The 24,083-nt window shown below is 48.0% G+C and overlaps 5 protein-coding genes and 1 pseudogene across 5 annotated transcripts, besides 42 other annotated features; all 6 read left to right on the plus strand.

Annotated features, from left to right (window-relative positions):
• Tc00.1047053506445.10 (actin-like protein, putative) lies at positions 1-946 on the plus strand (the record flags this gene model as incomplete). The annotated part of the gene is made up of 1 exon (XM_808719.1): positions 1-946. A coding segment is annotated over one exon (946 nt), but the record flags the coding sequence as incomplete, so codon positions are not given.
• Positions 1-24,083: part of a sequence feature (heterozygous, non-Esmeraldo-like haplotype) that runs on past the window's edge.
• Positions 1,466-1,501: a sequence feature (AT_rich).
• Tc00.1047053506445.20 (hypothetical protein, conserved) lies at positions 1,571-4,612 on the plus strand (the record flags this gene model as incomplete). The annotated part of the gene is made up of 1 exon (XM_808720.1): positions 1,571-4,612. The coding sequence occupies one exon, from the start codon at positions 1,571-1,573 to the stop codon at positions 4,610-4,612; it is 3,042 nt and encodes a 1,013-aa protein (XP_813813.1).
• Positions 3,118-3,159: a microsatellite.
• Positions 4,504-4,559: a microsatellite.
• Positions 4,638-4,765: a sequence feature (T-rich).
• Positions 4,826-4,856: a sequence feature (AT_rich).
• Positions 4,873-4,917: a sequence feature (A-rich).
• Positions 4,965-5,146: a sequence feature (GA-rich).
• Positions 5,223-5,260: a sequence feature (T-rich).
• Positions 5,519-5,550: a sequence feature (AT_rich).
• Positions 5,739-5,765: a microsatellite.
• Positions 5,814-5,835: a microsatellite.
• Positions 5,836-5,857: a sequence feature (AT_rich).
• Positions 5,860-5,884: a microsatellite.
• Positions 6,035-6,055: a microsatellite.
• Positions 6,132-6,211: a microsatellite.
• Positions 6,342-6,369: a microsatellite.
• Positions 6,472-6,494: a sequence feature (AT_rich).
• Positions 6,522-6,565: a microsatellite.
• Tc00.1047053506445.30 (cation transporter, putative) lies at positions 6,573-8,612 on the plus strand (the record flags this gene model as incomplete). Its single annotated transcript, XM_808721.1, has 1 exon — positions 6,573-8,612. The coding sequence occupies one exon, from the start codon at positions 6,573-6,575 to the stop codon at positions 8,610-8,612; it is 2,040 nt and encodes a 679-aa protein (XP_813814.1).
• Positions 6,912-6,996: a microsatellite.
• Positions 8,622-8,649: a microsatellite.
• Positions 8,650-8,671: a microsatellite.
• Positions 8,672-8,689: a microsatellite.
• Positions 8,734-8,756: a microsatellite.
• Positions 8,898-8,950: a sequence feature (CT-rich).
• Positions 8,951-8,971: a microsatellite.
• Positions 8,972-8,995: a sequence feature (CT-rich).
• Positions 9,035-9,076: a microsatellite.
• Positions 9,362-9,385: a microsatellite.
• Tc00.1047053506445.40 lies at positions 9,418-13,440 on the plus strand (annotated as a pseudogene).
• Positions 10,465-10,513: a microsatellite.
• Positions 12,098-12,246: a microsatellite.
• Positions 13,675-13,736: a sequence feature (T-rich).
• Positions 13,774-13,819: a microsatellite.
• Positions 13,875-13,898: a microsatellite.
• Positions 14,395-14,566: a sequence feature (T-rich).
• Positions 14,895-14,924: a microsatellite.
• Positions 14,956-15,001: a sequence feature (AT_rich).
• Positions 15,147-15,179: a sequence feature (AT_rich).
• Positions 15,230-18,922, plus strand: Tc00.1047053506445.60 (mitochondrial DNA topoisomerase II, putative; the record flags this gene model as incomplete). The annotated part of the gene is made up of 1 exon (XM_808722.1): positions 15,230-18,922. One exon carries the CDS (start codon positions 15,230-15,232, stop codon positions 18,920-18,922), a length of 3,693 nt encoding a protein of 1,230 aa, XP_813815.1.
• Positions 18,937-18,974: a microsatellite.
• Positions 19,186-19,221: a microsatellite.
• Positions 19,370-19,392: a microsatellite.
• Positions 19,698-19,773: a sequence feature (T-rich).
• On the plus strand, positions 19,779-23,816 carry Tc00.1047053506445.70 (hypothetical protein, conserved; the record flags this gene model as incomplete). Its single annotated transcript, XM_808723.1, has 1 exon — positions 19,779-23,816. The coding sequence occupies one exon, from the start codon at positions 19,779-19,781 to the stop codon at positions 23,814-23,816; it is 4,038 nt and encodes a 1,345-aa protein (XP_813816.1).

A 24,083-nucleotide genomic window follows, 5' to 3' on the forward strand; every position in this document is an offset into this window, starting at 1 on the left:
TCTCCAGGAGGTGCAAACCCCGCTGCTACTGACCGAGAAGGTGCTTGTTCCCCGCACGCAAAGGCAGAAACTGGCGGAAATTCTCATGGAAAAACACGGGGTGACAGCCGTTCATTTTGCCCAGAGTCCTGTTCTTGCGCTGTACGCCGCCGGTATCTGCTCCGGCACGTCTGTAGAGATGGGCTACAACGCATGTCATGTCGTCCCTGTCTTCCAGGGCTACCCGTTGTTTCACGCGACACACATGCTTAATGTCGGTGGAGATTTATGCACGCGTCAAATGATGTCCACCGGGCCTGAGTTGCCAGCGATGGTGCATCCGAATCACCGCATAGATGTTTGGTCCCATTTGAAGGAAAAGTACTGCGAGACCTGCCCGGAGGGTGCCGTGTTTCGCCAAGCGCGAGAGGAGGAGGCGGCAAACAAAGTCGCTATTTCTAGCGGTAATAGTGACGGTATCACAAGTAAGTACGCGGTGCGGCATCGGCTACCGGATGGTACAATCATCACGCTTGACTCAAATCGTTTTGTACCGGCAGAAATGCTGATTGATCCTTCTCTTGTGTCAAGCGATGTACTCAGCGGTGATCAGTTTTTCATTGATAATGTGGAGCGGCTCCGTACATCCACAGAGCCTCACGGTCTCCCCAGGCTCATTTTAGGGTCTTTGAACGTATGTGACCGTGATATTTCGCCTCTACTAGAACGGTCGATTCATCTTTCCGGTGGATGTTCCATGATACGTGGGTTCCCTGAGCGTTTGGACAGTGAACTCAATACGTTTATGCCTCATACCTTTCATGTTACTGCCCGCACCGAGCGTCGTCATGCCGCCTTTGTGGGAGGCTCCATTTTGGCGTCACTTCCGACTTTTCAGGAGTTCTGGGTGACGAAGTTGGATTACGAGGAGTCTGGCCCGTCTGCCGTGCTGCGACGTTGTTTTTGAAGTGCATCCATGACTGTTTGTCTCTCCGTGTGTTTGTGTGTGTTTCTGCGGAGGGAAGGAAGGAGCGACGGAGCATGATATACGTGTGTTGGTGGGCAAAGAGTGGAGAGACGAAGAGGGTGCGGTGTGGAGCAGCATGTGTAAACACAATGGTGTTTTTGATGTACAGAAAACGACATTCTCTTTTTTTTTTTCTCTCTCTCTCCTCCCATTCTGTCCCTGTATGTGTCTGTGTACATGTCTCTGTGTATGGCCCACTTACTGCGCTTCCCTGGGGTGGGTTGTGGCCAATGTCTCTACCTCAGCACGTCTTCTTATAACTGCTTTTTTTTTTTTTTTGAGGCATAGAGTGAACAGCTTCAATCAAGGTAAACAAATTAGTTAACTATCAGGAAGGGAGAAAGACACACACTCACACATCGCACAGGTAATAATAACAACAAACAAAAAGGGAGGGAAATCAAAAAAAAGAGAAGGGTGTATTTTTACTGCCAGCAATCAAAGTGCACACCTTGTCTGTTTTATTTTATTTTATATACATATATACATATATATCTTTCCTCCGTCTTTCTTGCCTGTGTGTCTTGCTCGCCTCTTCTTTGCATTGTTTTTTTTTTTCCCCCAATGGAGCCACTGAGAGCGGCCAGCGTGGAGAAGCCCAGGCGCACCAGCTCCGTACCAGGGAGTCTGACGCGGGCCTCGCATAGGCGTAGTATTCCACAATCACTCGTAGATGCATTGTGCGCCGCACGTGAGAGTTTTGAACGTTACGGAGTGATATCTTTGTTGGAGACCGCCGTAAGAGCGCCTGTTGATGGGGTACGTGAAGCCACCCTGACGGTTCTGAAGGACGATAGGGGTGAGAATCCACAGCAGCAGCAGCAGCAAATGGAGTTGTCGACCTCGCTTCCAGGTGTCTCACCAGCTCCACCAACGACAGTTTCATCGGGCGAAGCGAAGATGGAAGCCTGTGCTGCTTCCACAGTGCGGGTAATAGGAGAAACGGTAGAAGGTGAGATGTCCACAACGACGGCGGTCACAAATAAACCAACGTCTATTGTTTCCGACCCCCCAAAGGAAAAACTTACTGCCTCATTTACATGCCTTTCATACGATGCCACCGTAACACGTGAGGCCATGAAACGACTGAAGCATGTGGTTGAATACTGTCCAGGGAGGACGGCAGCATTCCTTGAGCAACTTCGCGAGATTGTAGCGACGACAGTGCCTGAAATACCAGCAGCTCCTCCGATTGCGGTGTCGAGGTTGAAATCCAATTCCTCTGCGTATCACACAGCACGCCAACTCGAGGCATTGTCGGAGTTGTGGGGAAATCGGCGAGATGCCCCTGTTTCCGTGTCCAGCACACTTGGGCGGAAACGTGGCTTGTTTGGCGAGGTGGAGCGAAAGGAGCTACACCACCTCGTCATCTCCATCCTTAACCGTGTCTCCAATGACACGGAAAAATACCGTGAGGTTAAGAACGAGTTACTGCGACTACCCATTCCCGAGGCCAATGACGCGATGCTGGCAAAAATTGTTGATGTCTTTTTTCTAAAGGCGGTGCGTGAGCAACACTTCTCCAACCTGTACGCTGATTTAGTCTCTGCGCTATGCAAGGTACCGGGGGGTCAACGAATTGTGGGCGACAAGCAGCAAAGTCTTGAGTACCGAATGCGGCAGCAGCTCCTTCATCGCTGCCAGATGGAGTTTCGGCAGCTGGAGGAGCAGAGCATAGAGCGGGCTGAGCGAGGTGGGGAAGATCGCGCCTCTCAAGGTGCGGAAGAAAGTTTTAAGGAGCGGCGGGATCGGGTTTGTGGCATTGTGCGGTTTGTGGGTGAACTCTTCCTACGTCATATTGTGACAGAGAAGGTGATTGGAAACATTCTTGTGACAGCCTGCACGGGGCTGTACGGTCGTGAAGGATTGTGTGTCCCCCCGCCCTACACACCGACGGAGTCACAGATGGATGAGACCATCACGCTACTAGGCATCGTGGATGCGACCTTCTTTCGTACCCCGTTGGGATCATCCATGTTGGTGGAGTGCACCCAATTCCTGCAGCATTGGTCGTTGCGTCATCCGGTGTCGCGCATTAGGTTCCTTCTGATGTCTGCCGTTGAGAGGCTACAGAAGTTGGTGGAGGAGCGGAACGCTGCCATTGCTGCATCACAAGAGCAACTACAACTACAACAACAGCAGCAACAGACAACGCAAACTGCTGACGATCCGCAACAGGTGCAGCAATCTGTTCAGGATGGAAAACGGTTGACAAATGGTTCTGTTATCCTGCCACAACCCCTTAGTCCGAGCAACGAAGAAAGTTATTTTAACTCCACAGGAAGTCGATCTACATCGGCGATGGCGAATGACATGTCAGTAAAGAGCAAGCAGTTAGTGTTTGTGGGTGGTAAACCCATCCCCGCCCCGCGGAGCGCCGCATCTCGCCAATGCAGCGTCATGTCAATTACCTCGAGCAATTGCTTCACAAACTTCAGTGTCCAATTGACGAAGCAACTAGCCACATCCGAAAACGTGGCGCAACACATGCAAAATGTTACACTTGCCACACGCAGCTTGGAAGAAGTGGTAGAGGAAATAATGAAGAGCTTTGCAGATTACATTGCCGTTGTGGGAGTTTGGACGGAGCGCTGTTTGACTGTCGTCAAGGCGGTGAAGGATCGCTCGTTGTATGGTGCCTTCCTGTCCTCCCTAAACCGCTATCATAAGGGAACGTCGAAGCAGGAACTGCGCAAGGTTGCCATGAGCACATTTGCCAACGCGGTGTGCCAAAGACTGCATGAAGATTTGGGCATTTTTAAGTACTGGGCAGCGATGATTTTGAGTGATACAATGCGGGAAGTGCTAGACGAAGACCTGCTCAATGAGGCGCTGCATTATTTGTTAGTCAACGACCCGGCCGCGGTGAAGGTATACCTGCGCGATGTAGCCAAGCATATGCAAGCCGCCTCTAGTAGTCCGCGAACACCGAGCGATGAGACCACGAATTTTACGCGTTACCGCCCACTGCAAGTTGTCCATCGACACAACACTCACCGTAAGAGGGAATACGAGCTGAACGTGGTGAACTTCCCCGATGTTCGTCTTGCGAGTATGGAGATCCATGTCTTCTGTGCACTTATTACGGGAACACCCTCGAAGGAGGCTCTTTTTGATGCCGTGCGCTCCTCATCCTACCTGCGCTGCCCGCTAATGGCTCCCGAGATCTTTAGCGCCATCCTGCATGCGGAGCTCTGCAGCAACACCACCGCGTACTTGGAGGACAACTTGGACCTGCTGAGTTTAGTCGTGGACGGCCAGGACCGTGAGATACGCGAGCTGCTTCTTGTCGCGGAGTTGTACGTTGTCTTGAAGGAAGGCTCCACCGAGTCCTTGCGACCGCTTTCGGCAGGCGCGCATGTCATGGCGAAGTTGGGCGATAGCATCATTTCCGATGAGACAAGGCTGCGAGCGCAGAAATACTTCGAGTCGCGCGATGACTGTGCCCATCACTACATTGGCGCGCAGTCCGCACAACTGCAGGCACGCCACGTCCCCAGCAGCGGCAGCAGCAGCGTCGTCAACAACAGCAGCAGCACGAACAGCAACAACAATAACATGAACACAAACAGCGTCGTTCGTCGGCCCGCGATTCAGCGCCGGTGAGGGGAAAATGCCGCTCTTACCTTCCTTTTTTCTGTTCTCTTTTTCATTTGAATCATTCATTCCGTTTTTTTTTGTGTTTTTGTTTCCGCGGTTGTTTGTTTGATTTTGTACTTTTTTCCTTTTTGTTTGTTTGTTTTGTTTTGTTTTTAGTTTCCCCGCGCCCCCCTTTTCCTCCTCCTCCCCCTTCTCGTCGTCCACTGAAAGAAATGACCCTTTAAAAAAATAATAATAAAAAAATAAAATTGAGGAAACCGAACAGTAGAGAAGAAAACAAAAGGACCGAAAAGAAAAGAAAAAAAAGAAAAATGGGTTTGAAAAGGGGGCGGGGGGAACACAAAAGTTTTTTAAAGGCGGAAAGAAAATAACAACAACAACAAAATTAAGAAAAAAAGTGAAGTGAGTCTTGGAAGAGAAAAGCACGGAGGGGGAAAAGGAGGGGGGAAGAAATAAAAGGCACCGAATTAAAAATAAAAAAAATAAAAGGGAAGGGAGGGGGAGGAGGAGAAGGGGAGAAAAGAAGAAGAAGAAAAAAAAAAGTGGCTAAAAGGAGTCTGCATGCACGTCCGAGTGCACATTTTTGTGTGCAGACGCCATTAACATGCCCACATACTTTTTTTTTTATTCTTTTTATTATTTTTCTTTCTTTTTAGAGGCACTGAGCGTGTCACGTGCCCCATTGGAAAGCGGAGGCAGCGTTGAAGGGGAAGTGCAGGAGGAGGGTGGGTGTGGCGGCGAGAGCGAGAGGGGAATCTTCTCCCACCACCACCTGCAATAAAAGGGGAGAATAAACAGCGCTCCCCTCACAGGAGGAAAAAAGGAAAAAAAAAAAAAGGGAAACGAGGAGGAGGATAGTCGGGTGGGTGGGTTTGGGGATGCGAAATGCGTCTCTTTGCATTAAAGCCAAAGAAAAAAAAAAAGAAAAAATTTTTAAATAAAAAGAAAATGAGAGTATACTTTACGTAAGATGCCATGGGAAACACGGATGATTACCATCTTTTCCACAAGCACAACGCTGCAAGGGCTCCCTGTGGAAATGGGGAGGAGGAAGGGCTTTATTTTAGGCTTGTTTTTTTCTTACATGTGTCTCTGCGTATTTATGTATGTATGGGCCCTCCCCTTTTTCACTTTTTTGTTTTTGTTTTTTTTTTATTTTATTTTATTATTTGCCCCTATCGCTTACACCTTGTGGATGTTTGGATCTCACACACACACACACACACACATAAATAAATATTTATATATTTTCTTGTGTGTGTGTGTGTGTGTGTATGTTTTAAATGTGCGGATGCATGGGCGTTATATCTATGCAGGTGACGCATATTGCAATATTGAAAGCGAAGGAAAAAAAGAAAAAAAAAAAGAAGAAATCAATTGGGGATCTCCGCGAAGATGCGTACGTTAACCCTCTAGAGACCTCCTTTTTGTGTGTGTGTGTGTGTGTGTTTCTGCGCGTCTCATAGACTTCTTTTTTTTTTTGTTGTTGTTGTTCCTTTAAAGTTGATTTGATTGGGGGGGGGTTTGTATATAGATATATGAATATGAATTTTTATGCATGTAATGTAATGTATGTATGTTCTGTTTGTGTGTGTGTGTGTGTGTTTTTCTCTCTCGCTCTCTCGCTCTCTTTTTACCTTTTTTTTTTTTTGTTGTTGTTGTTGTGTTTATTGTGGTGATTAACGTTTTGGCCATCATCCACGCATTATAATATCCATATATTTATTTTGGTTTATTTTATTTTTATTTTTGTTTTTATGTTTGACTTGTTTATTTGTTGTTGTTGTTTCTTTTCCAAATCGTATATATTTATATAAATTTACATCTATACAAATAGGCCGCAGGGAGAAGGGAGGAAGGACGAGAAAAATTAAAAAAAAAAAAAAAAGGCAGGGGGTGGTGGGTGTGGGGGGCGTGTTGTTTTTTTTGTTTGTTTGTTTTTGTTTTTGTTTTTGTTTTGGATTAAATGAGCGGGCAGGATGTGCCCGTGCGTGAGGCGCAGCAATTGGAGCCTATTGGCACGCAGGACGAGGCGGAGCTCTCGTTGAGGGAGCCCGGCTCCACGCTGGAGGTGGTGAAGAGCATCCAACAATTTCATGAGTTGTTTCAGAGCGGTGCCCTCAGCGAGGAGGAGTTCCGAAGCGCAAAGGCCCGTCTTCTTCGTTTGGACGGCCCGCTTCTCAGCGAAGCGAGCTCGCGGGTGTCATATTTTTCGGAGAGGCCGCGTCATCGTCGAAGAATTGGTAGAGGCAGCAAGGACTCGCGTTTTAGCGGCGCCTCCACGAAACATGATGAACGGGGTAAAAGCCACAGCAGCAGCAGCAAAAAAAACAACAACAACACCATTAGTAGTAGTAGTAGTAGCAGCAGCAGCAGCAGTGATAGCAGCAAATCGACGGACTTTATGATTGCCCCACGCGCCCAAGTATGGCATTTACTTATCTCTGAAAGTGACACGGACAACACGATAGGTACCACAAGTGGTGCTACTGGCGTGGAGACGTCCGCTGTTCCATTTCTTTCTGCGGGGGATGAGAAGGAACAGCCGTCGGTACTAGGGACCGTCCCAGCATGGGAGACGATGCAGTCATCCTCACCAACTCTCCAGCAACGACGGTACGGCACATTTCATTCGCAGTGGAAAATCCAGAGGATGAGTTTACCGCTGCCACAGGGACGATTGCGTGTGCCGCTGCGGTCAAGCCAGGAGGTACGCGTTGAATACTTCAATTGCCTTGGCGCCAGTGGCGACCGGTTTAGTGATGTCATGCTACGCGAGGAAGAGTTACGTCCTCCGTACTTTTTGAGGAAGCGTGGGGCCGCGCCTATGGATACAAGACAATCAGGGGTGGATTTGACGGTTCTGATGGGGCAGGAATGGAAGGCAGGGGAGGAGTTGACAACATCGAGCGATTCGACAAATTCGAATTTGGAGATGTGTCTGAACTGGTACTGGATTGACATGGTGGGCCGTGACGCCTCGCTGCGAAAGTACAAGAGCGCCCTTCGTTTTCTTACCAAGCGGTTTAACATTTGTGAGTCCTTTTTGATAGATCGGGATCATAGCATTGTAATGCCACAAATATGCGCCTCACCGAAGGTGCCCACGCAATTTCTTGTTTGCCTACGTGTTGCCACCCCGCAGATTGCTCTGGACTCCGACAGCGTGCTGGAGCTCACGAACCGCTGGATCATTGTAGTGGACCTGAGTCAGAAGCTTGTCATCACCATTCACCACATGGACTGTGCATGTCTGGCGAATATGCGAAATCAATGGAGTTCTGTGATGAAAGGCAGCAACATTGCGTTTCAGGAATTTCTCTTTAAACTCTTCCACGACGCGGTGAACACATATGAGAGCTCTTTAGAGGCTCACGCAAATCTTTTGGATTTGTGCGAGTCGAAACTTTTATTTTCCGGGTGCGTTGGGTTGTGCAAGGCTTCTCGCGAGGAGGAGCATCGGCAGGACCAACTCTCGGATCGGAAAGTTCTTTCATACTTTGCAAACAGTTCCCATTCCCCATTTCTAACGCAGCTACTTGACCACAAGAGCAAAAAGCCTGTGGATAAGAGTGTCATGAACATGTTTCTCTACCACTTGCATTGCCGCACGAATGCTCAGTATCGTACACTCAGCATCACACAGACTGTGCTTGCAGAAAGCTTTACCAAACTCCGTCTATGTAGCAAGGAGCATGCGAATCAGATGTGTGTGCATTGCATTGAACTTATTAATCAATCTTTGGAGATTCGTGACGAGGCAAAGACGCTCTTGAATCTACACATTTCCCTTCAGTCATTCCGCTCCAACGAATTGATGGCCGTCCTGACAAAATTCTCTGTTTTCTTTACCCCATGTTCATTCCTTGCGGCCGTGTATGGGATGAACTTTACACGCATCCCGGAGTTTAGGTGGGACTACGGCTACTACTACTTTTGGATTGCCTGCCTGGGAATGTGCCTTCTCATCTACGTCTACATGGGGAGGCGCGGACTGCTGCACTGAAATAGACTCAAAAAAAAAAAAAAAAAAGCAATACAAAACACACACACACACACACACACTTAAAAATAAAAAAAGAACGTGTAATGGTGTTATGAGGACGGCCGAGATGATGACGTCACAAAATAATAATAATAATAACAATAAGTGAACGAAATAAAATGGAAGCGAAGAAAAGATAATTTTGTTTGTTTTTGTTATTGTTGTTGTTTTTTGCTCATGTGTGATTCAATGGGGAGGGAGGAGAGGGAGCAACAGAAGGAGAATGAGAGAAGCACTCAATTGTGCCTGTCTCTCTCCCCCACCTTTTTTTTTTCTCCCTCTATTTCTCTCTCTCTCTCTGTGTGTGTGTGTGTGTGTGTCCATTTACTTTATCCCCTGCCTCTGTGCATGTCTTTGTTGCTCATTTCTTTTGTTTATTGGCATTTTTCTTTTTTTTTTTTTTCTCTTTTTTTTTTTTTTTATTTGCATTTCTGAGGGGGAAAAGGGGGTGGAGTACTTTTCTTTTGTTTGTTTGTTTCTTCTTAGTTGTCCATCGTCTTGTTTGTAAATTAGCGTTCCAACTTTGCACGGTGAACACTCGTACATCCTGCAATTAAAACCACGCGTTTTGCACACACATATCCCACTCACTCAGTCACACAGCCATACATAAATATATTTATTTGGTTATAAGCCTTGCACATAACTCACATTTATATATTTTGGTGCATTACGTGTGGAGTGCCGCGAGGAGGTGCACACACTCACACGAGAGAGAGAGAGAGAGAGAGAGAAATCCGACGCGCCGAGGTGCACGTAAATAACGATGAATGATCCCAACGATAAATTCATGGCACCACCCATTGGGATTGAGGAGAGGACTGGTGGATCTTGCACGTCGACAGATGTTTCCTCCCCTGGCACCATTCCGCCGTCAACGTCATTGGAGTCGGGCCAGGACATGGAGACTGCCCTTTGGCCGGTTGAACAACAAGGTGGAAACAACAACTCAGTTATTTTTGATGTTGGGAATAGCGTGGAAGCAAGATTGGCCCAAGAAGCCGTGGCGAATGTGCCCCTTCCCTCGTCAGGTCTTATCAATGAAGGGTGTACGTGTTACCTGAATTCCCTTCTGCAGCTCTTATTCCACCTTGGCTACTTCCGCGCTGCCGTCTATCGCATGCCGGAGGAGGGGGAGGAGGAGGATGGAAGCTGCAGTATTTCCGAGGCACTGAAAGAACTCTTTTTCCACATGCAGGAACGTACGACACCGGGACACACGAAAAAGTTGACTGCCGCATTTGGATGGACAGAGCGGGAATTGTTTATCCAACATGATATTCAGGAGATGGCAACGCTGCTGCGTGATAATCTGGAGGAAAAAATGAAGGGAACAGTTACAGAGGGGGCAATCAATCAACTGTTCGAAGGACGTGGAGAACAGGTGGTGATGACGCTTGATAAAACATACGTGTCAAGGAGTCGTGACATCTTTTACGACATTCACTTGCCACTGAGCCCACATGTTACCCTCATTGAGAGCCTTCGCTCGCTGACAGTAAAGGAGCAGTTGGTCGGGGACAATAAATACCGTGTCGAGGAGCTCGGAAAGGAGCCAGAGTACAAAGATGCAGAGAAGAGTTATGAGTTTTGCCGTTTCCCACCCGTTATTTGGTTTCACCTGAAGCGGTTTGAAATGAACCTCACGTCACCTTCGTTGGAGATGAAGAAGGTGAATAATCGTCTTGAATTCCCTGTGGAGTTGTGTTTGCAGGAGTTTGAAAAGGGGGGTGAGAACTGTGAGGTGGGAAAGAGGCAGAATGAAGAGCCGAAGGAAGGTGCTGGAAATCATGCGGAAGAAATGACAGAAAAGCAAAAACAGCAGCAGCAGCAGCAACAACAACAACAACAACAACAACAACCGTTCAGTACAAATTCACCGGCAATTTATGATTTACAAGGGGTTATTGTTCATCGTGGCTCAGTACGTAGTGGTCACTACTACTGCTACATTCGACAATGGGACCCTGAACAAGAAAGTTTTGTACGCTGGATTGAGTATGATGATGATAAAGTGACTGTTGTTTCAGAGGATTTGGCGGTTAGTAACAACTTTGGTGGTTGTGTGACGCGTCAAGGTCGTCAATCGTCTGTAATGGCCACGAATAACGCGTATATTTTGTCCTATGTACGGCGTGCGGATTGTGCAAAGGTGTTGGCATCTCCAGCGGCGGATAGTATTCCCCAGCGCGTGTGGAATGCATTCCAGCGCGAGGTGTTGGAGGATAATCGCCGGCTGCAGATGGAGAATGAGCAGCGCCGTAAAATGAACCTGGTCATATTTACGGACGAACTTATCCGCGAGCACGTGGAACAGTTTCAGAGTGAAACCTTCCCTAGAGACATAAGAGCCTCCGCAAAGCTTGGTATTGAACTCGGGATAGAAAAGCGAGACCCGGTGCGTTTGGTGTATGAAGTGATTGCAGCACACAAACAGCTGAAGGCACTGCAGTTAAACCCCGGCGAATTTCGCTTGTGGCGCTCCATAGCAAATCGAAGTATTCGGCCAAATTTGCCGCTCAAACATATGAGGCCTGTGGTGACACGTTAATGGCAGAATACCTTGACAAGGGCGAGGAGCTGAATAGCCCCATGACATCTATCTTTGTTTACCTCCAGCTACCGACCATGCTGCCGCCATTCCCAGTGACGGATGCGACATCATTTATCTTGCAGTCCCAGAAAAGCGAGGGAGTGAATGAAATTGCCTGCTCCATGTTGCTGCGCCAGTCCGTCAAACTGGATAGTGTCAATCTTTACTTGGAGTATGGCTGTTACCGGAGGTCGCAATTCTTTGTCTATTTGGAACTCCGCAGTGAGGAGGGGTTTCTGCTTGAGTACAAAGATCGGGGTTATACAAATGAACGTACGGTGTTTAATTTTAAAGTCAACCCAGAGTTACAGAATATACTGGGCCTTGTGTATCGGATTGAGATGCCAAAGGCAGCGGCAAGTGTGAGGGTGCGTGAGATACGTTTAAGTGCTCCCGCCACGGCATTGCCGACTCTTCAGCCAACATATCACCCTGGTGAGGCGGTGTTACCGGAAGCTAACGAAGAAAATGTATTGATCTTCTTTAAATACTTCAACTACATCACATGTCGTCTGATCTACGCTGGATCGGCGATCGTACCACTGACAGCTACAATAGAAGCCTGTGGAAATGTGCTTCGCCAGTTGTTGGATGAAGACGGTGCAACGACGGAACCTATTCAAATGCTCGAGGAAAAGCACGCAACGGTGCGTCCGTTACGGAATGATGAGACGATTGCCTCCGCCCGTATTACATCTGCAGCTGTGCTAATTGGTCAACGGGAAGAGACACCACTGGTTTGTCGCTATCCAAGAGTTGAGGAATATCTTAATGCCATTTTGCATGCCATTCTTGTGCGAATAGTACACATCAAATTTGAAAAAAATACTACCCCACATTTGTGGATGTTTGATAGCAGCGGCACCAGTATTAATGGTGGTAGTGTTATCAGTACCAGCAGCAGTGGTAGTAGTAGTAGTAGTAACATTAATTTTAATACAACTGGAAGAAGTGGAAGTGCTGGTGGTGGTGGTGGCGATAATAATAGTAATAGTAGTGGTATTTTGGTTGGAAGCGATCGTGAGGGAGGCGTAGTTGGAGATTCCTCGGTGGTGGAGTTTGTGTTATGCACAAAAGATGAAGAGAAGGAATGCTGCGATACCAGCTTCTACGCATCGCGGAGGTTTGATGTCAATGAAGTATATATGCGGAGCATGAACACTCAGTGGAGCTACGCAGAGGTGTGTGAGGTAATTGGTGCTGCGAGTGGGTTTGATCCCAATTACATTCGGTTGTATCGGGGTGACGCCAATGCGAGAGAGCAGGTGTCACCAGAGGCGGACCCCTCACCGAGCACGATGAGTTTTGGGGAACTTTTAGGTGGTGGAAGAAATTGTGTTCTGTTCTTTGAAGTGCTACCAAAGCCACGGCGTGTCATAGAGGCCATGCCGAGGGTTATTGTGACTGTCCGAACTGAAACGAACGAGCCTCTTTACACAGAGAAGATTGTGATGCGGCAAAATGCATCGTTTGGGGATTTGGTGCGGGGAACGCTGGAGCGATGCTCACGGATGTTGCGGCGGCGAATTCCCACTACTGCTGCTGCTGCCGCCGCCAAGGATGGTAACAGCGGCAGAATTAATAAGAACTCTGATGGATATGATATTCACAGTGCCAACATGGGTGATGGCGTGGCAGTTCCTTTTAGGATTGCTTCACATTATGTGATTGTGGTAGTGGATGTAGGTGTCGGTACCATCCGGAAGATTATTGAAGCCCCCATGACGCCAGACGGTAAGTGCAACTGTGGGCTGCCCATTAAGGCGGAACGGGAGCCGTTGACACTTTCGCTTTTGCCCGCGCGGCCGCTGATGGAAAATGAATTTCGCCTTGCGTGCTGTCACGGGGACTGGCCGGGTGACATGTACGGATGTCAGCCCTTTATATTCGGCCAGCCGTTTTTTGTGACAATCAACAACGCCACCACCGTCTCGGGGGCGCGAGAAGTGTTGCTCGAGTACTCTGGGGTACCACCAGGCGAAGTAGCGTCGTCGCGCTACGGAGTGGTGATGTACACAGACATTGTCAGGCACTTTCCAAACTGGAATGAGCGGCTCTACCTGTACTGGAAGAACACGGAGAACAGCAGCGGCCGGATCCCCACACTGCTGCTGAATCACAAGCGGCCGAGAGAAAAACCGGGGTCCCGTTATGTCGTGCAGAATAATCCCGCCCTACGGATATCAAAGAAATGATACAGACAGACTGAAAGAGTGTACGTAAATATTTGTGTGTTGGGGTGGTCGGAATAAGTACGAGTGAACAAATGTGAAAGTTAACGGAGGCGAAGGAGCACTTCAGCCTGTTGGGAGCATCATAAAAGTCGTTTTAATACAATGCCTCTATTTTGTTGTTGTTGTTTTGTAGTTCTCTTCGCTTTTGATTGGGTTCGGCCGAGTTTGTTACTAAACCCGGAGATAAATGAAACACTTTTTTTGTTTCATTCCCTTTTTTGTTGTTTTGTTTTTGTTTTTTTGTTTTTTTTTTTTTTTGCTGCAGGACGTCAGAAAAGTGAGATGGGCGTATGTGCATACGTAGATACATATATACATATATACATACATGTATATGTACAGAGAGAGACGGAGAAAGGGAAAGAAAACGAGCGAAAGATATTTGATTTTTGTATCATATATATATATATATATATATATTGCCGTATGTATTCCACTTTATGGCGAAGGGATGTCGTGCGGCATGTGGTGTTTCACTTACAGTACAAACACAATTTATTTGAGTGTTCTCCCCCCTTTTTTCTGTGAATAATATGATTTAGGGAGATACTGGTAATGAATTGCGTGTGTGTTTGTTTATATATATATAGAGAGAGAGAGAGAGAAAAAAAAAAAAGAATTTTGGGGATTGGCAGTGATGGATGAGCATCATGTTTGGCTGACGGCGTGTACTTCCACGAGGCGGATGTCTATTGCCATTGGCACCTCCCTCCCACCCCTACAGACAGACACACAAAGATATGTCTGCATCCATGGCATCTGTTGGCTCACACAGAGAGCGACAACAGTAATTTATAGCCCAACGGGGTGATAGAAGGGAGTGAAGCCAATATTTGTTTCTGGTGAGTGAATGGGTGACTTGTGTATGTATGCGTGAAGGAGGGAACAGAAGGGTGAACCACAAAAACAAATGAATTTTTGGTTTGTTTTGTGTGTGTGTGTGTGTCGTTTTTTGTTGTTGTTGCTTTTTGTTCTTTTGCGATTTGTTTTTTTTTTTAATTAATTTTTTTTTTTTTAATTTAAATTTAATTATCACTTGACGTGTTTTTTTTTTTTCTCCCTTTTCCTTTTCCCACCTCTCTTTTTTTGGTTCCTCTCGTTGCTGCTGCGACCGTTCTTTTTGTTGTTGGTGTTGTTTTTACGTGCGGTCCGTTGTTGTCTTCGGTCTGGACGTTAATTGAGTGCCACGGGGGGAAGCCGAGAGGGGCGGTGTTGCCTTCCACGGCGCAGTGCGATGGATGTACGCTCCTTTTTTATATTTCTCTCCTTCTTTCCTTCTCTTCTCTCTTGTTTTGGTTGCGCTGGAATACGCTGAAGGGAAGCACCAGCGTGCATACACACAGCCGCCTGTTTGTGTGCGTATTTGCCGTGAAAGACGGTCGGGAGTTTTGCTCCGGTCATTGACGGGCCCGCCATCACACGAACAGACACACACACACACACACAGAAAGAGAGAGAAAAGGGACACAGGTGGAAGATAATAATAAAATTAATTAATTTTATTTCCTTTTTTTTTTTTAATTCATTGGGCATCATAATTTGAACTACAGGAGCAGCCACCGCGGGCGGCAAACAAAAAAAGAAAGAAAAAAAAGGAAAGAGACCCGCCATCCTTACACATAGACATACGCACACATTTGTGCGCATAGACCACGAAGTTTTATTGTCTTTTTAAATATATAAAAAAAAATATATATATTTGACGTGTTTGTGTTGGGGAAAAACAGAGAAGAAGAGGGGAGGAGGCGGGAATGGCGGAGGCATCGAAGTACAAGAAACTCACCCCCATCGACCATGTCCTCATACGGCCGGAGATGTACGTTGGCAGCGTGGATACATCCTCCAGTTCCATGTTTGTCTTTGATCATGAGAAGGGCCGCATGGTGTGGGAATCACTGAAGGTCAACCACGGCCTCCTGAAGATCGTGGATGAAATTCTCCTCAACGCCTCCGACAACATCGCAAACAAAGGCGGGCGCATGACGTACATCCGCGTTCACATCACGGAGGCTGGGGAAATCACAATAGAGAATGACGGTGCCGGTATCCCCATTGTACGCAGCAAAGAACATAAACTTTACATCCCAGAGATGGTTTTTGGCCACCTTCTCACCAGCTCCAACTACGACGACACGAGTCAGAATGCCGTCGCAGGACGTCACGGGTACGGCGCAAAACTAACGAATATTTTGTCTCACCGCTTTTCCGTCTGCTGCCGCACAAAAGGGAAAGAGTTTCATATGAGTTGGCACGATCATATGCGCAGGGCGACAGCCCCACGTGTGTCGAACGTCGACCCAAGAGAGAAGAATCTCACACGAGTGAAGTTTCTTCCAGACTACGAACGCTTTGGATTGGACGCGAATAAAATCTCACACGACATGAAGCGTGTGCTGCACAAGCGCATCATGGATCTTGCCGCGATGTTTCCAAGCATTGAAATATCACTGAACGGCGTCCCGTTTGCCTTTAAATCCTTTGCTGACTACGCCATGTTGTACTCTTCCCCCACTTCCAGTGGAGAAATGCCACCAGCACCGTTTGTGTACGAGAGCCGCAATGGTGCCATTGCGTTTATTCCCTCCCTTACAGCCGGCACACGTCGTATCTTTGGCGTCGTGAATGGCGTTGTGACGCACAACGGCGGTACCCACTGCAACGCGGCGCAGGAGGTCTTACAATCCTCACTGGAGAATGTTGAGAAGGCACTGAAGAAGGATAACAAAGTGATTGACACAAATCGTGTTTTGCGACATTTCACGATTCTTGTTTTTCTCGTGCAGGTGCAACCGAAGTTTGATTCGCAGAACAAGGCGCGCCTTGTTTCTGTGCCAACGATGCCGCGTGTTCCAAGACAGGAATTGATGGACTTTCTTCTTCGCATGCCGTTTCTCGAGGCGCATGTCAACACCGTGACGGGGCAGCTCGCAGATGAACTGAATAAGGAGATGGGCGCTGGGCGACGCATGAGCAGCAAATCTCTCATCTCTTCCATCACGAAATTAGTGGACGCCACCACGACTCGACGGGACCCAAGGTTCGTCCGCACCCTCATTGTCACGGAGGGCGACTCTGCAAAGGCACTCGCCCAGAACTCCCTGTCAAGCGACCAGAAACGCTACACAGGTGTGTTCCCACTCCGTGGGAAGCTTTTAAACGTGCGCAATAAAAATCTCAAACGCCTTAAAAACTGCAAAGAGCTACAGGAGCTCTTCTGTGCCTTGGGGCTTGAACTGGGGAAGATCTACAAGGACGCGGAGGAGCTACGCTATCAACGCCTGCTAGTCATGACAGACCAGGATGCCGATGGATCACACATTAAAGGACTTGTCATCAATGCCTTTGAAGCATTATGGCCCTCGTTGCTGAATCGCAATCCGGGCTTTATTTCCATTTTTTCGACGCCCATTGTAAAGGTGCGTCTGAGAGACAAGTCGACCCATTCCTTTTTCAGTCTGAAGGAGTTTCACAAGTGGCAGAAGACACACGGAAATGTTTCCTACACCGCCAAGTATTATAAAGGTCTCGGTACATCCACAACAGCCGAGGGGAAGGAGTACTTTAAAGACATGGATAAGCACACAATGCGACTTGTGGTGGAACGTAATGACCATAAATTACTTGACAGTGTGTTTGATTCCCAGGAAGTGGAGTGGCGCAAGGATTGGATGACAAAGGCAAACGCTTACACAGGGGAAGTTGATATAGATCGAAGTAAGAAAACATTGACTGTACCCGATTTTGTTCACAAAGAGATGGTGCACTTTGCACTTGCCGGTAATGCCCGCGCCCTTGCACACGCTGTGGATGGATTAAAACCCTCCCAACGAAAAATTTTGTGGGCCATTATGCGTCGCTCTGGTAACGAATCGGCCAAAGTGGCTCAGTTGTCAGGTTATATTTCGGAGGTTTCGGCCTTTCACCACGGGGAAATGTCATTGCAAGAAACGATTATTAAAATGGCTCAAAATTTTACGGGTGGGAATAACATTAACCTGCTCATTCCAGAGGGTCAGTTTGGTTCTCGTCAGCAGCTCGGTAATGATCACGCGGCAGCTCGTTACATCTTTACAAAACTCTCCAGTTTGGCACGGATACTTTTCCCCAGTGAAGATGAGCCTCTGTTGGATTACGTTACGGAAGAAGGACAGCAGGTGGAGCCAAACCACTACGTTCCCATTCTTCCTTTGCTGCTGTGCAACGGCAGTGTTGGTATTGGATTTGGTTTTGCATCAAACATTCCTCCTTTTCATCCGCTTGACGTTTCAGCAGCGGTACGAAGCATGATTAATGGCGAGGCTGCCAAAGTTGTAGTACGGCGGCTTGTGCCGTGGGCTGTAGGGTATCAGGGTGAAGTACGTCGAGGGCCCGAAGGAGAATTCATTGCGGCTGGAAGTTATCAGTACTACGTAGATGGCCGTGTGCACGTGACGGAGATACCATGGACACTTAGCATTGAGGCATTCCGCGACCATATTTCCGTTCTTGCTTCGAAGGATGTTGTGCAGCGTATTGCCGACTATTCGGGTGCGAACCATGTGGACATTGACTTGGAACTTACGAATGGCGCTATGACAACATACGCGGAGTGTGAGAGTGAACTTTCCCTCACCCAACGTATTTACATCAATGGGACTGTCTTCTCCCCCACTGGTGTCCTCACCCCTCTGGAAGGGGATTTGGCACCTGTTTTACAGTGGCATTACGACCGCCGCCTTGACCTTTACAAGAAACGACGTCAACGTAACTTGGGCCTTCTTGAGGCTGAACTCGCACGGGAGAAATCCACGCTGAAGTTTGTGACCCACTTTCGCGAAGGAAAAATTGACATTGTCAACGCCACAGACGACAGTCTGGCAAAGACTTGTAGTAAGTTGGGTATGGTTCGCGTCGATGATTCATATGACTATGTCCTGCGTAAACCCATCACCTTTTACACAAAAACGAGCCTGGAGAATCTCAACCGCAAAATCAGCGAAACCGAGAAACGCATTGACAAGCTCAAGAAGACAACACCTGTTCAGATGTGGCTTGACGAGCTCGACCGCTTCGACCGCGCATTTGAGGAGCATGAGAAGACGGCGGTGGCGACCATTCTTAAGGAGCGACGTGTGAACCCCCCAACAGGAGATGTTAGTCGGAACCTGCAACAGCCGCGACTGGAGTTGGAGGAGGTCAAAGTCTCTTCTTCCGGAGGGAAAAGCGTCCCAATGCGGGTGAGGGTGCGGAAGTACGTGCCCCCGCCACCGAGTAAACGGCCCCATGTAGGCCAGAGTGTTGGTGGTGGTGGTGGCAGCGTCAGGAGCAGTGCGGCGGCGGTGGTGGCACATGTGAAGGCCGAAAAGAAAGCGGCGCGAGCAAGAAGCATGCAGAAGATGTTGTTAGATGTCGTTGCACGGCAAGTGGCACGCGTCCTTCCACGACTGCCGTGGTTTTTGTTTTGAGACACGCGCCACTTGAAAGAAAGAAAGAAAGAATTGAAAGAAAACAGAAAAGGCAAGCATTTTAAGACGGCTTAAAGTGAAAAAAGAGGGGAGGAGAAGCTGTGAAGGTAGTTTGAGTGCTGGGGATGGGGTGCAGTCATCATTACATGATAGAGCATAGAAGTTTTCCCTTTAAATCCACCGGAATGAAAAATAAAATAAAATACAGATGGAGTCTTAAAACGGAAGAAGAAAAATAAAAGGTGAGATATAAATTCACCCATAGAGAGAGAGAGAGAGAGAGAGAGAGAGAGAGAGAGCAAGATTTTATTGTGCAATTTATATTTCTGCCTATCTCTTTGTGTAGGTTGTTGCCCGTAAACAAGAAGAAGAAACGTCCCCAAACAAAGAAAAAAGAAATTGACAGAAGAATACGGCTTAAGAACATTACCAGCAAGATGGGGGGACAATAATAATAATAATAATAATAAAAGAAGAAGAAAATGGATCCCGATATGCCATAAAACATATTTAAAAAATATGGTTGTATGATTGTACGTGTGTTAGGGACAACCAAACAGACAAACAGATAGAGGGGAATATGCATGCACATATACTGGGAGACACGGTAAACTAGTTTTGGCGTTGGTAGTAAGTGAAATGGCTTCAATTTTTCTACCTCTTGATGGTGACATTCTAACTGCACCTCTGTGGATTAGTTCCCATGTATCTTTCCTCTGTTCTGTATGTGTGTCTCTCTACGTGTGTCTGCGTATTTGTTTCTATGCACTGGTGCTTTTTCTTTTTTTTTTTTTCTTTGGCATTATTATTTATTACCGTTATTGATTGTTGTTGTTGTTGTTTTTGTTTTTAGGTCATGGAGTTGGACTCCATCAGGATGCAGCTGCGGGAGCTGCGGAGGTACTATGAAGATGATACAAAGAACGATGACGACATTATCTACAGTGTTTACAATTGGGTCAAAGGTGCCCATGTGGTGGCACAGCTTTTGCTGTTGGAGGGCCGTTTTCCGGAGTTGCGCCGCTGCCTGGATCTCTGTCGATATGTCCTACACGAGCAACATGCGGAGGAGAAAAGTAGTAATCTTGGTGGTGGTGGTAAGAGTCCCCGTAAAGTCATTTCTGGCGCCGTTGGGGAGGACCGTTTGCTGATGGACTCTCTCCTTGTGCGCACGTCACAGTTGCAGAAGCAGTACGAAGAGGCCCGCAAGAAGATGAAGGGTCGCGACACGCAGTACTACATGAATAAACTTCTTTCCACCGATAAGGAGGCGGTGGACTTTGACGGCACAAAAAACAAGACCGCTGCTGGGAAACGGCGAGAGCCTTCTCCCCCGGAACGCGGCGTTTCGTTTGGTCGACGCACACGTCTTAATCGATGGAAAGTACCCCCCGTGTTGCCGCCACTTGTGACAGAAGTTCGACCATTTTTTCGCCACGTCGTGGATAAGGGCCCCGAAGAGGTTTCAGATGCTCGCTCAAGGCGCTTCTGGACTCAATCACGAATGGATATAACGTCCACATCGTCTTTTGCGGAAACTAGAACCGGCAGTGCGTACTCAGTGCCCTATGAAGATTCACTGAGAGAAGGACCTTTCTCGGGAGCCTCCGAGACGACGACGGTGCAGGAGCAGCCGGCAGACATCGCACACAGCGATAAATCCACACCGCCGCCGTCGACGGTGTTATCGGCCTCGGCAATGAAAGCATCCCTCCAGCAAAAGGTGTTGGGGCGATCCGGACCAGCATTGCCTGGAGGCCATGTACGACCGCTTTCGGCGGGAATAGCCACGTCTATGCTGCCTTCTGGCGATGTGGAGTATCATCTCGTGAATAATGTGGATGCACATGCCATACGGGCAGCGGTTGCCATCAAATCGGCATCCGAGGCTCAAGAACGTTCGGTTGCCGTTATGCAATCGCTCACAAATTCAGCGCGTCTCTTACTTCAAAAAGAACAGGAGAAAAAGGAACAACAACAGGATCAAGTGACGCTGATAAAACCTATGAACGGCGTTGGTATTTGTAAAAAGGGAAGCGAACAGAGGGGAAATAACGACAACTTCTCAGAGTGTGCGCATCATAGGACCCCATCTTGTAATTCCTTCTCTGCCGTCGGCAGAATGGGCAGGGGGACGGTCTCGTCGAGGCGACTTCGAGGCGCCGTTTTTTCACCCTTGAATTCACCTGCAGCATCCGGGTATTCGGGGATGCGGAGTAATGACTTGAATGTCTCGGAGATCACGAATACTTCGCTGAACGTCGTAGTAGAAACCCCAGAGGAGAGTAAAAGTGCGTATTTTTTGCCTCTTAAGAAGGAATCGTTCTGCCTAGGCGATTTGCATCCACAAATCTCGCAAGACGCAAAAAGACAACTGGAAGAAATATACGAAAACTACATGGAAAAAAATGACGAACTGTTGGCATCCATGCGGACAATGTGTCGCAAGGTGAAGGATCACGGTAACCTCTTCAAGCCCCACGAGCAGGTTGTGCTGGTGGAAGACACGGCTGTGTGGAAGGCTCGGCGACGGCAACCTGCGACTGTTTTAGACCGGTCTGTGACTGCTGGTTCCTCAATATCCGAGTTGGGTCTTTCAACCATCCACACACTGGACTCCAAAGGCACTTCAAACACCAGTGGTGGCATTGCAGCCGATTTACTAACCGCACCCCTGGCCGTCAGAAGTATAACACCACCTGGGGGAAGAATGATGGGTTGTGGCGTTGCGCCATCAACGGGGGGTAGTTCAAAACTAAATGAGTGGGAACACGTCCATGGGAGTATGCAGGAATGGGAAAATGCGGACCGCAGGCCGAAGGAAACATGTACGGCGACATGCGATGGTCTGGTTTTGGAAGAATCCGTTTCCCGTGGTCCTGGCTACACGGGGTTCGGCGAGGAGTCCCCAATAACTACCTGCTCATCGACAAAATGCGTTTCTCCGTTGTTGTCACCGGCAGAATTGCGGCTTGCACGATTGAAGGCCTCAACACACGTGGCTTTTCCTGATGTACACGAGGTGGTGGTTCGTCGGACCACTAAACTTGTAGAACAGGAGCGGCGTTTCATGAAAGTTGGTAGCGTCATACCCCAGTCACAGGCCACGGCGTCTTGGTCGTCATCGTCCTTAAAGCCCGTCAGGGGTGTGGCAAATGGCTTTAAAGCGTCCCATTTCTTGTCAAAAAATGTGTCAACAAAGACATCTGAAAAGGATCTTGTTGCGGGGCAAGTGGAGACGAGTATTGAACCCGCGTTGGACACGCGGTCTGGCGACAAGGATGAGAGGGAAAAAACCATTCAGAAGCCTCTTCTTATTGAGGAACCTTATCGTTGGATGAGCTTTGTGCTTAGTGACGCTGGAGCAACGGAGATGAATCTTTCACTTATTTTGGCAACCGTTCGAGTGCAGTGTGCTTTTCGATGTTTCTTGGCCAGACGTGAGCGGCAACGTCGCGCTGCCGCCTTGGAAGAACATTTTCGCAGCATGGCTCTACGTGTAAAATCTGTCGTTGCAATTCAACGGTTTGTTCGTGGATGGTTAGCACGTCGGCAGATGGTGACAATTCTTTTGCGCCTTGGCTACCAGTTGGACCAGCGGATTGCACATGAGGTCATTTCCTCCGACGATGCGGGTTCCGACGGTGCGGGAAATAACCTTGGTCTAAGTACCATGAGACAGCGCGGTGCTTCATTTAGCAACTCTTTACTGACGGAAAAAAAGAACAGCGCTTCCTTTTTATCAGGTGGGGAATTCAATGATTGGTCGAATCATTGGCGCTTGACGCGAATGGCCGCCGTTCCAACTTTGTCATCGGAATACAAACTCTACTCTATACCAGACACCAATCTTTTTACACAATCTGCGACCCGCTCAGCGCGGTTGCGTCGCATTCAGAAAAATATTGCATGTCGAGTGATTTTGCGAGCTTTTCGTGAGCATTTTCAACAAGTGTTGAAGCGATGGGAAAGGGAAGCACGCACTTACATGAATTACGTGACTGGGAAATTGGACTTTATGGAAGCGTTTGGCCTAAAAGGGGGCTATCCAAATTTTCATGACACTGTCGCACGTCAGCCGTTAGACAGCAATGAGACGACGAATGATAACAACGTCTCACAGAGTCTGTCGTTTTTTTTGAGTGTTTTCCCGCTTCCGCCGGAGCGTGTGTTGGGTGATGTGGTTGCCGCTTGGGAATCCCGTATGGAAGATGCCCGATGTTTGGGTGACTTTATGACACCGCTTCATCACGTAAAGCTCTCCGAGTTGCAGCGAATACTGCGAGAACGCCAAGAGGCAGAAGGGCTGCAACGCCTTATGGAGGAGGAGCTGCGCCTGCAAAAAGAGGAGGAAATTCAGCAACGGCAACGCGTGAAGGTGGATGCCGTTTCAATGATTCAACGCTGTGCGCGTGGGTACCGGATTCGGTACTGGTTTTCTATGCAACGGCACAAAGCCGAGGAACGGAACTCGATTCAACACCGTCGAGCTGAACTCATCGATGGCAGTTCCGTTGCGTTTTCCGGTTCGCAAACTTGCAATTGCGGGGGGGATTTTTTGTTGTCTCTTCCAGCGTTGAGTGCAACCATTTATTCAGAGGAGCAGCCAGTCCCACCAAATGTGGCTAGGGTGATTATGGAGGGTATTTACCGTCGCCATCCCATGAGTTTTGCTTTGGATGACGAGGCACGTCGCAGGAGATTGAAGGTGGTGACTTTATTACAGTCATTTTTACGGTGTCGTGACAGTGTGAACTGTCTGACAGACCGGTATGTAGATATCTGCGCAACCTTAATTCAACGACGCTGGCGAATTGTGCTAAAACGACGAAGAGCACTGGAGAAGCGAAAAAGAAATTGTATGATCAAAGTTCTCCGGGCTATGGAATCCTGAAAGAAACATGTTGCATTGGATGTAAATTGTTCCCACACTCCTATCATTTTTCATCTACACAAACACACAGAGAGACAGTCCCTTCTTTCTCCTTTATGAAATATACACACATACATGTATATTTGTACATGCTTGACTTTGGAGAGCCGAGCCCGGCACGGAGGGAATGAACGGGATTTTGCGTGACAGTCCAACCGGGACGAAGCAGGTTGAAATGTGGTTTGTGTGTGGTGCAAACAGTGATGATGGATGCCTTTTTCCTCCCCT

Source organism: Trypanosoma cruzi, genomic scaffold (genome assembly GCF_000209065.1).
Source record: "Trypanosoma cruzi strain CL Brener 1047053516539 genomic scaffold, whole genome shotgun sequence".
Classification (NCBI taxonomy): Eukaryota; Euglenozoa; class Kinetoplastea; order Trypanosomatida; family Trypanosomatidae; genus Trypanosoma; species Trypanosoma cruzi.